This window comes from Triticum urartu, chromosome 6A (assembly GCF_056163025.1).
Source record: "Triticum urartu cultivar PI428250 chromosome 6A, HENAU_Tu73, whole genome shotgun sequence".
NCBI classification, from domain to species: Eukaryota; Viridiplantae; Streptophyta; class Magnoliopsida; order Poales; family Poaceae; genus Triticum; species Triticum urartu.
The window spans coordinates 87,186,302-87,198,439 of record NC_141878.1 but is presented as its reverse complement, the minus strand read 5'-3'; the positions used below and the strand labels follow the sequence as shown (position 1 = coordinate 87,198,439).

Below are 12,138 nucleotides of genomic sequence, written 5' to 3'. Positions count from 1 at the left end.
TTAAAATATCAGTATGCTTATTTTCTATTTGAAAATAAACGATTTTCAATGTTATTTGAAAACGAGGTTTCTATTAACGTTCTATTTTCTTATATATATAAATTTTCGGTTTCTATTTTATATTTCAAGTATGAAATTTGACTACACTTTGAACAAATTTCAGCAATATATTATGTAAAAAATGAAAAAAAAATAGAAAACCAACTGCACTAAAAATGCATTGTTTCATCGATGTTGATAAATCATAACTAGCCTACCATGTCGACCCGTCCATAATAAAATGAGGGTGTACCAATCAAAAGAGGAATTCAGAAAAATAGTGACAGTCCATCAAATAGGTCTAATACATGAGAAACAAGGTGGATCACGACATGGAAAACTGTCTACTTTAGTTTGTTCTTAATTTTTCAACCCCTGAAATCCTTTTGTTTTCTCTGCTTGACCCTGTGCATCTAAACATCCTGTCTCGACTTCACTTTAGCTTTCCTGCATGAAACAACGTTTGTTAATAGGATAGTAAAGAAGATTTGAGCATGTACAGTACACTATAACAGAAAAAACACTAACTTCACTGATTTTCTCTTCATAGCTACAGAAGCTAACTTGACAGCTCTTATTCGCTCAGCCTGTGGTACATTCGTATCAGGCCTTTTTGTCTTCATCACCCCTTTGGCCTATTCTTTACCGCCCTTACTAGAGTATTTCCTGGAAAAGTTAAGAAACATCAACACAGTACTAGCAAATACCCGACTTCTAGAGCGGACATGTAAGTACAGACACTAACTTCACTGGTTTTCCTCGCGCACCCTTGTCATCGTTCTTTTTCGTCCTCCCAGCATTGACATTCGGAGTGCCCTTGCGTTTCCTGCAAAAAAGGAAATAGATGAATCTGCAGCCAGCATTCGAAAACATGTTTAAGTACGCACAATTGTGCTAATGCCCACTTGTTTGGTTTTGCGTAATCCTCTTTTGCAACCTCCAATTGTCTCTTTCTAGCCCTCCTCAGCCCACCATCTTCTGCATTTGAATCTTCCTCTTCTTCCTTATCTGAATCTCCCTCTTCTTCTGCATCTAAATCTCCCTCTTCTTCTGCATCTAAATCTTCCTCTTCTTCTGTACCTGAATCTTCCTCTTCTTCTGTACCTGAATCTTCCTCTTCTTCTGTATCTGCCTCTGTCTCTTCTTCTGTATCTGACTCTGTCTCTTCTTTTTGCTTCTTCCTCCTTGTGCTATTTGATTTCCCCGACTTTTTCCTGCGTAAATTGAAGAAAAACATGTGAACACTCTCCGGGAGAACATATTAACACTGTAAGCATGTATGGAAATGAACAATGAGATAAACATGTGCACTAACTTTGTTGCTTTTTTTGAATCTTCCTCTTCTTCTATATCGAATCTGTGTCTTCTTCTGTCTCTGAGTCTTTGTCTTTTCGCTTCTTCCTCCTTGTGACCTTTGATTTCCCCGATTTGTTCCTGAGTAAATTGAAGAAAAAGAGAGAACATATTAACATTGTAAGCATGTATGGAAATCAACAATGAGATAAACATGTGCACTAACTTCGTTGCTTTTTTCCCTCTCATCCGCTCGCGCCTGGATTTAATCCTCTTGTTCGATTCTTCGGTAGTTGGTCTCCCTTTTGGAACTATTTTGATTGGATTTTCCATGTCATCAGTGCAGCATTCGCAAGTAGCAGAGAAGTATGCCGGCAAAGGAACAAATGATTTATGGCCTTCATCCAAATCAGTTTTTTCTCCATCAATCAAAATACTCCGGAGGAACTCCATCACCTGTTCTGACTGTGAATTGCTAGCTGCGGCTGTGAATAAAGCGTCACTAGCCATGTTGCGTAGTTGATGATACTTATTCATGTGATCAGACCATACATGAGTATTCGCAGTCCTCGAAGAAGGGAACGCTGGCTTGGCCTGCATTATCCATCTTTTCTTGACAAATTTTTTTGGAAATGTGCGTACACCAAGATGATCCAGAATGCATAATATATGTGTGCATGGGTAATCCTGACTTTCCAACTTTTTACATTTACAAGCTGCATCATCCAGTCTTGCTCCTGTAAACAGACAAGTCACGTGATATATAAAATCCACAGGCTTAGCATCCACGCCTTGTGCATCCAACTTTTTTGCCTCCAACTCCTCACTGTCCTTACCTTCCAAGTGATTGGGATCCTTAGCATCCAAGTTTTTGGCATGCAAGTCCACACCATCCTTGCCTTACAAGTCATTGGGATCCTCAGCATCCAAGTTTTTTGCATGCAAGTCCTCAGTATCCTTACCTTCCAAGTCATTGGGATCCTCAGCATCCATTTTTTTTGCATGCAAGTCCTCAGCACCCTTACCTTCCAAGTCATTGGGATCCTCAGCATCCAATTTTTTTGCATGCAAGTCCTCAGCATACTTACCTTCCTTACCTTGCAATTCTCTAGCATCCCTGCCATATGGGACTTTATCATATGGGGCTTTGCGCAAAACTCCAAACACGACCAAACCATCACATGCAACCCGCTCTGTGACCTGCCAATTTGTCCCTTCGACAATCTGACGCTTTACCTTTGGAAACATCATAGTTGTATAAATATAAGAGGCAGCAATCTCCAGAGGGTGTGCATTCAGCTTAGTGAAGGGTATCGTATGTGTTGCTACTGCGTCTAATGCTGCTTCAGTCTTACGCATTATGGATACACAGTGCTCAACATGCTGCAACAAATCAACAAGCTGCATCTTCCTGTTCAGGTGCACATGAAGCCTTGAGTTGAGAGACTCACTCCTCTGATTACTCATCATGCCTAGGAAATATCTACCCTTTGTGTACGCAGCAGCCCATTTGTGTCGTAGCTCGTACATCCTGTTAACCCATGACGACCTCTTGCCCGTTGGTTTTATTTTGAACCGAACCTTATAAGCCTCCCATCTTTTCTCAAACTCATCAACATCCCAACGACGGTAAATGAATTCCCTAAATTGCTCCAGCTTTTCCTTGCGGAGGTGCATCACCATATTCTCCTCGATATGCCACGTGCACAAACGATGATCTGTTCCGGTCCAGACGGTAGCTATTGCTTTAGCCATTGCACCGTCCCCATCGGTGATTGCTGAAATTGGTGCCGTCTGGGACATTGCCTCCAAAAATACATGAAGAAGCCACTGGTATGATGCAACTGTCTCGTCTGACACTAGACCGACCCCAAACAAAACTGTGCTGCGGTGATGGTTCAGACCAACAAATGGAACAAACGGAAGCCTGTACTTGTTAGACCGATATGTACTGTCGAACACCACGACACCACCAAAGGCAACATAGTCGATGCGGGATTGTGAGTCAGCCCAGAATATGTTCCTCAAATGGCCTTCGCTGTCTTTTGTGTATTTGAAAAAGAATTCCAGGTCTGCTTTTTCTGTGCAATCATATAGGTGAGCAAATATCTAGCGTCACTGCCTTCTATCTTGCGCTTCTTCTGGACTGAAACATGGTTGTATAGATCTCGATCTATAAATCCAAGCTTGTCGGGACCTCCAACATTCTTCTCCATTACATTCGTAATCTGATGTGTTCGAAGTCCACCGACAGCATACTCGATGACATCGGCCTTTTGTGCGTCAGTCATTCTATGATGAGCCGACAAGTACGGAGTCAGGTCAGCAGGGACAAACAGATGGTTATGCTTGTCCACAAAATTCTTGACGAACCAGAGGCCACTGCTATCTTGTAGCTCAACCTGAAAAAGAGCGGGACACCCACATCGAGAAAGACCCCTCGGTGTTCTTTTTCTTTTAGTTCTGTTAAAGTGCTTAAGGGCCCGCCATCCTTGTTTGCAGCACTTGTATGTCCTTCTGTATGCATTTTGTTTCGGACCCGGACCCCTGTATTTCAGATCATCCTTTCTAACACCAAATCCTTTTTTCTCGCATAGCCTACGTAGAACATGTAGGCTTCTTCCTCAGTCCTGAACGTCTTCTTCACAATCTCTAAGTATTCCATACACTCATTCAGGTCTGAACTAGCCATGCCTTTATTATCAATTCCTTTACCTTGTATGTGTACATCATCCATGTCTATGACATTCTTGCCTGCATCCTCATTATCCTTATCATCCATGCACATACCATCCATTCCTTTGGGGTCCATGCCTTTGCCTTTGTTGCCTCTATGACCCATGTCCTTGTCGTCCTTGCCTGTATCACCCAAGTTTTTGCCATCGTTGCCTTTATCATCCATGTCGTTATGCTGCCAGCGGAAACAGATAGTCAATGTTACGGATGGATAGCATACGTTACCGAAATTATGCACTACTCTGCTTAAATAATTGATTTAATTTTTCATATCGGATTCATGTACCTAACTCAGTCCTTCAAAAGCTGTAAGTAAATATGCCCTGACTAAATCCAGAAATTTATAATTGATTGTACTAGCTCTAACTGATGATCTCCTAACTAAATCCAAAGTCCACGAGTCCTTCAAATGCCTTGATAGATCCACCCTGATAGATCAATTATCTCCAAACTCCATTCAAAATTATATCCTAACTAAATCCAAATTATCTCGTAACAAAATCCAAAAGTATGTCCTAACTAAATCCAAATTATCTCCTAACTAAATCCAAAATAAGTCCAAACTCCATACAAAATAATTATCTCCTAACTAAATCCAAAATATCTCGAAACTCAATTCAAAAGTTGAATCCAAATCTGCTGACAACTTTCTCATGCCACATAATCCTAACTAAGTCCTTCAATATGTCGTAGCTACATCCGACTTACACTTCCTTTCAATCGTAATCTCATCACAACTTTCTGAAAAGATAAACACTAATCCTCAGATGACATATCCTAAACTCTAAGCAAATCCGAACGAAATCTCCTCACAACTTTCTGAAACGATAAACCCTAAACCTCACATGACATATCCTAAACCCGAATCAAATCCGACCCCTATTGGTTCTATATGCAGAAGGGACCAGAAAAGATTTGAGATGGCTAGGCACTTACAGCGAAGATCCGGCGTGAAAAAGTTGATGCACGTCGATGAGGATGATGTGGCCTCTCGGGTCAGGGAAGGTAGCGTCCGCTCGGGGAAGGATCTGGCGCCGCGACCCGACTGGGGTGACTTGCGATGGAGGGAGTGAGGGGGAGTAGGAGCAGGAGGGGTACACACGGCGAGTGCGATCGGCGGCGATCGAGGGCGCCGGGGGCGATCGAGGGCGCCGGAGGCGATCGGCGGCGATCGAGGGCGCCCGAGGTTAAGGCTCGAGAGGAGGAGAGAGGACGAACCGCTCGAACCAAAATTCAAAAGAGTACGCACGATGATGAGACCTCTATAATGAAGTGCTTTATTAATGCAATTAATTTAATCAAAAAATTTAGGACGATAATACCCCTGGACCAAATTGGGCCGATTAAAGGTTTAAAAAAATTAGGTCGAAAATACCCTTGGGCTTAAAAAGGCCCAATTATTCTCATCCGTTAGATCGGCCATATAATACATGTGCTCTGGTGTATTATAATGCATCGTAAAATCTCCCCCAAAAAAAGACAATTTCAGCCAAAGTTGCACTCTAGCAGGAGTATGTAGCAGGTGAAACACTGACCTCCTCAGCCGAACATGGTGCACAAAGGTTTTTGTAACTTCACCTCCTTCTCTTCAACGGACTAGAGTGAAAGAAGGATGGTTTAGCAAAGGTCCTACCACATGTGTCTAGTGCAGGTTCGGCTGAATTATTTGCTATTTGATGTGGTCTGTACCTAGCAGCGAAACTGGGTTGTATGAAGCTTATCATCGAGTCTGATAGTTTGACTGCGCTGGAGGCCATATCTGATCCTAATGCCTACATGGGAGTGGATGTCCCAATCATAGCAGAATGCTCCCTCATGTCAATGGATTATGCTTCTATCAGTTTTGATTATTGTACAAGAGAGGCAAACTTGATAGCGGATGGTTTAGCAAAGCACTGTTTCAGCATTAGTAAATCAGAAGAGTGGGAGACCATCGTCCCTGACTTTATTCTCCACCATTATGTAAACGATCTTGCTGTTATTTGAGGAATAAAGTTATTATGCTAAAAAAAACTAGAGTGAAAGAAGGACACGACGGAGCCGAACACAGCATCTCATCATTTTCATAACCTTTTGTGCTATGATGTGGGATGGATGCCTATGTTACAGATGATGAGCCATCGCACCATCCATGAGCTTATCCTCTTTGCGTTTGACACCAATTGACTACTCCCCCCGTTTCAAAATTCTTGTCTTAGATTTGTTAGACACGGGTAATTTACTAGTTTTTCCGTGAACCATTCATGGCTACATTCAGGCGCTTCCTCTCCCACGTCGTCTGCGCAGCCAACAGCAAGCCTGAGAAAGACAAGCTACGGCCATGGAACGCAGCTTAGCTGCCGGCGGTGGTTACCCGGAGCTTTCTCCGTGGTCCGTACAAAAATGAAGCAAAATGAGAGGACGTACGTGCGCGTGCTTCAGCATCAGCATCAACGTCTCCCATAACTAGTTAGCCACCCTTTGAGCTTTCCATGCCTCTTCTTCTTCCTCTAGACCAGACTTTTCCACGGGAGACCGACGTACGGGTGTGCACATCACGCGCGTGTTCGTGGTGTGTGGACGCAGCACGCCAGGCGATTAAATCTGAGCTCGACGGCGGGGGTAGTCAGCGGCATGCAGCTGGCGTACGTAACGGGTGGGGCACCGTGGCCACGCTTCTCATGCCGTGGCGGTCGACGTCGGCACGACCCGGTGTCTACGGGTGCAGTGGTTGACGAGGGCAGGCAGGGGCGGACGCACGTTGAAGGTTGCGGGGGCAGTTGCCTCCACTCGATTTTTCCTCGTACGCCTGGACTGATCGTGCCAAGCTACGTGTGCCCCCACTTGGCCATTACTTTGCCCCTAGTCAGCCTAATTTCTTGTTTATTTTCAGAAGCCCATGTATACAAAATCTGTAGAAGCCCACTACGTTATGGATCAGTGCGGCCCTAGACCCTCCCCCCTCCCCATGCACATCCACGCAGACACAAAGAGTAGCCCCGGGAACCTACCATTCGTCCCTGTGAACATTATAATAAATTAATAAAAGCTTCGTGAGGTTGTCTAAGAAAATAAAAAGTGGCGAATGCACAGTACGGCAGCCGCACAGCCGCCCCAATCCTGCCACTCGCCGCCGGCAATCAGTGACTTGCCGTCGCCTGTCTCTCGCGCTTGCACGCCGACTCCGCAACACAACCTCATCACTGGTTCTGCAATTTCAGCGTTCTAATTGACATCAAGACGTATAGTAGATCATTAAGGTTCTTCCTTTTCAAAAAAAAATGTTCGTTTGCAATTCCTGTGTATACAAACCATAATAGCATCATCAATTTATGTGCATAACTTACTGATTTAGATGACTAGATTGGTTCAAACAATTTTCTCATAAGATTTAAATTTTAGTACCAAACTTTTGTCTAGGCCGAGACACTCAAAATTACATTCGGATCATCTATTCTTACTAGTTCCCAGCAAGATGATTGCATATTACAATCCCAATCGGCATGAGGAAATCTGCCTCGTCCTATAAAGTTTAAGCAAAAGACAATTGTGACGACCAATCAACATTTTAGTGTCGATTGGTATGATCCATAGTCGTATTTGATTTGTAGAGAAGGGATTGCTAATTCTTTTCTCTAATTAAGTGATAATCAAATATTCTCAACAGGTGAAAAATCGCCGTGGGACAAAGCAAAAGGCAATGTGCTAAACTCTCCTTTTCGCTTGTATAAAGGCATCCTTCAATATTTTTCATTCCCCCTTCGTTTGATAATGTTTTTTTTCTTTCAGGTTGTTAGTTAGATTGTTAGGCAACGCATCAATGTTCTCTTACGGAACTTCAGAACAAGATATTGACACACTGATATAAGTCATTTTGTTTCAAATTGATAGTTTTTTTTTCATGGATTTGGTCAGCTCATGGAGAATGAAGCGATTATGCCTAGGTTTCAATTTATATGGACGACTGCATTGTTAATTCGAATATGACCATACATTATTGCCCCCTCTCAATTTTTTTCCTAGGTCCGCCCTTGAGGGCAGGTGCAGCTGATCGACGACGATGCCCGGCGCCTCTTTGCCCATAGCGCGACCGTGGAAGTACTGCTCGTGTAAAAGATGCCCGAGAACCCGTCTTCATATCTTGTACACCTTGTACTTTGTCGTTCCTAAAAATATTGCAGGGGGACTCTACTAAACTCTAAGTGTTGTGTATTTTGCATTCCAAAGCAAATTCAAATAATGCAGAAACTGAGCCATACGAAGATATGATCAAGTGGGAAGAAACATAGCCGCGCCACGCGGTTCAGAAGAGAAGAAAGGGTGCGGTATGGCCAACCCTACTCGTACCATTGGTCGAACCATACGGTGTTGCCTTCCACTAGTCGACTACTTCTGCCACATGTGATCGGATATTGGATGTGATGAACAGACAGACCCCAGACCTGGAAACAAAAGCAGAAAACCTCAACTCTGAAAAGGATCTGGAGGTGAAATTAGCAGAAGGGCACGACCATGCCATTGCCTCTGTCAAGGAGACTACAACATCAATCATCATCATCATCATCATGCACATCTTCGCTATCAACACCTCCATTCATCTCGTTGTAACCCCAAACCCTAGTGTGGATTCATATCGTGTGTTACATTAATCATTCATCTTAAATTACCATGAACACTTTGATGTTGTTTGTTCGAGAAGTTCCCTAGTTCTCGGGGATATAGAGAAACCCTAGTATATATATGAACTAAACGTCAATAAGATATTCGATCTCTAAAATTTGTTCTGAGTTAACTATTTTTCAGGATACCAAGTGAATGCCGACCACACAATATTTTTCCCTTGTGAACTTGAAGGATGTTGCTATCATTGTGAAGCAACGAGTTGAGGTACTGTGATGATATAAACTATCCATCTTCTTAGTGGCTCTTTGATAAGGGAAATAATGCCAAAAGCCTCCTGCCCTGTCTAGGAGAGACTCTTAACCATCGCCGAGAATCTACAACCGGGCTCCTCAAATGCTCCCTATACACTCAGGCGAACGACCCGGTCAGTGGCCAACCACAAAAAAGTGACCCACCCAGGCACCTTAAACTGGCCTTATACGCGTGGGCTGACCGGCACCCTTCATTCCAGACCAACTATGGTGAGGCGTGAACGCACTTGGGCGCATCCGCCACGTCCTTTGTCCGCTTTTTGTCCATTTAAATCGTCTGCTTTCGCGTTTGGGTCGGCATTTGCGCCCAACACTGGTCTGACCCATGTTTGAGTTCACGGGCGAAAAAATAAATAACAATAATATTTTGAAATTAAAAATGTTAATTAAACATAAATGCCGGCGACAAAGGCCGGCGAGAGTCCACAAGACATTATATTAATTAAAAACATTTAATAAAGCTAAAAACAAGGAGGAGGCACGCTGCCCTAGGTGTCCTCGTCATCAATGGCGGAGCCGGTGAGGTCGACGAGCGTCGGCGCCGGGCTAGCCTAGGGGAACACCATCTCCAAGGCTATGGCGACGTCCTGCGGCGCTGGTGTACGCCGCCGACTTGGCAGCGCGGGCCCGACGCTCCTCCTCCTCCGCCTCGCGCTCCCACTGCTCAAGGCGCTCGCCCTCGCGAAGCTCCTCCGCCAGCCAGCACGTTCGCCACTGCTCGTGTTAGAGCTTATCCTGCGCCAGCGTGGCCCCAAACCAGATGGGTGGCGCACTGACCCACTCGCGCACCTCTCCTTGCCTGGTGTACCGCTGGGGCGTCAGCAGATCCGGGGATGGCGCCGACTCGGGCTTGACGGGGGACGACGACATCAGCGGCAGCACGACGCAGTCTCCAGAAGCGGAGAGTGTGATGGCCTCCGACAGGCACGCCTGGTACGCCGCCTCCTCCGTCGTTGCCTTGCGTTGCTCGTCCTCTTCGCTTTCCTTCATAGCAGCCGCCAGCGCCGCCTGGTAAGCGGCCTCCTCCTCCTCCTGGTCCTCGGCGCGCACAACGGGGGCGGCGGGGTGCCAGCCCGCACATGTTGGACATCGCGCAGGCGCTCCTCCTCGTGCTCAAGGGCGAACCAGACCTCCCAATCAGGAGAGTCTGCAGCGTAGACGGGGTTCAGGCACTACTTTGGCGTCAGCGGATCCCACCGGCGACGCACCTCCTCCGCGTGCGCTCTGCCGTCCGCGGCACTGCCGGCACTGGGATCCTATCTGGATCCAAATGCCAGTCATGTGGCAAGATTACATCGAGGTACGGGAGGGAGATGCGGTGCTCCCAGTGCCACCTCGCCTGGTGCACTGGGACGCTCATCCGGTGCCTCGTCGGGCGGGCAGACACCGGCGGAGGCGGGGGGGGGGGGGGGGGGGGGGTCGTGAGCGCGCGCAAAGAGGATGTGGCGGGGGCCTTGCCCTTGTTCTTGCCGGCGAAGAAGCCCATGGTGGCTCGAGCTAGGCTAGAGTTGTCACTAGTGGGGGAGCAGCGGGGTGTCTAGATGGGGACGGGAGACTGGAAGTGGATGAGCCCCCCCTGCACGCTCGGATTAAAAAAGGACACTCACCATCGCTGACGCGTGGGTCCGTAGTCTGTGGTCGTCATTAATAAAGATGCGGAGGTAGTTGACTGGCCGCCATGTGGGGACGCGATGGACACCGAGCGGATGCACGACGCCTCCACGTTGATGCATTTGAGGCCCAAATTTGGGCCAAAATGGGTATATGATGTCTACTACGCAACTTTATCCTTGTAGACATATGTCGGACCTCCAAGCAGAGTTTTGTAGGACGATAGCAAATTTCCCTCAAGTGGATGACCTAAGCTTTTATCAATCCGTGGGAGGCGTAGGATGAAGATGGTCTCTCTCAAACAACCCTGCAATCAAATACAAGAAATCTCTTGTGTCCCCAACACACTCAATACAATGAAAAATTGTATAGATGCACTAGTTCGGCGAGGAGATGGTGATACAAGTGTAGTATGGATAGTAGATATAGGTTTTTGTAATCTGAAAAAATAAAAACAACAAGGTAGCAAGTGATAAAATGGAGCACAAACGATATTGCAATGGTTGAAAATAAGGCCTAGGGTTCATACTTTCACTAGTGCAATCTCTCAACAGAGCTAACATAATTGAATCATATAACAATCCCTCAAAGTGCGACAAAGAGTCACTCCAAATTTCTTATCTAGCGGAGAACATAAGACGACATTGTTTGTATGGTACGAAACCACCTCAAAGTTATTCTTTCCGGTCAATCGTTGAGCTATTCCTATAAGTGTCACAAACAACCCTAGAGTTCGTACTAAAATAACACCATATGATATGCATCAACCAACTCTTATGTCACCTAGATACTACAATGTCACCACAAGTATTCGTGAGTCAATTATACGATACACATCAAACAACTTCAGATTCATAATATTCAATCCAACACAAAAAAACTTCAAAGAGTATGCCAAAATTTCTACCAGAGAAAGTAGGACGAAAACGTGCATCAACCCTATGCATAGATTACCCCAATGTCACCTCGGGAATCCGCGAGTTGATTGCCAAAACATACATCAAGTGAATCAATATAATACCCCATTGTCACCGCGTGTATCCATATGCAAGACATACATCAAGTGTTCTCAAATCCAAAATATTCACTCCGATAATAGTGAACCTTGATGTCTACTACTCAACCTTCTTCTTGTAGACGTTGTTGGGCCTCCAAGTGCAGAGGTTTGTAGGACAGTAGCAAATTTCCCTCAAGTGGATGACCTAAGGTTTATCAATCCGTGGGAGGCGTAGGATGAAGATGGTCTCTCTCAAACAACCCTGCAACCAAATAACAAAGAGTCTCTTGTGTCCCCAACACACCCAATACAATGGTAAATTGTATAGGTGCACTAGTTCGGCGAAGAGATGGTGATGCAAGTGCAATATGGATGGTATATATAGGTTTTTGTAATCTGAATTTATAAAAACAGCAAGGTAACTAATGATAAAAGTGAGCACAAACGGTTTTGCAATGTGCTGAAACAAGGCCTAGGGTTCATACTTTCACTACTACAAGTTCTCTCAATGATAATAACATAATTGGATTATATAACTATCCCTGAGCA

The 12,138-nt window shown here is 45.1% G+C and overlaps 1 protein-coding gene across 1 annotated transcript; it reads right to left on the bottom strand.

Moving 5' to 3' along the window:
- Positions 1-452: 452 nt before the first annotated feature.
- Positions 453-4,003, bottom strand: LOC147964129 (protein FAR-RED IMPAIRED RESPONSE 1-like). The gene is made up of 6 exons (XM_087529844.1): positions 2,464-4,003; positions 1,559-2,109; positions 1,144-1,253; positions 686-705; positions 568-626; positions 453-486 (listed from the first exon to the last, which is right to left on the bottom strand). Exons 1-6 carry the CDS (start codon positions 3,133-3,135, stop codon positions 453-455), a joined length of 1,446 nt encoding a protein of 481 aa, XP_087385970.1. The 5' UTR covers positions 3,136-4,003.
- Positions 4,004-12,138: the final 8,135 nt, after the last annotated feature.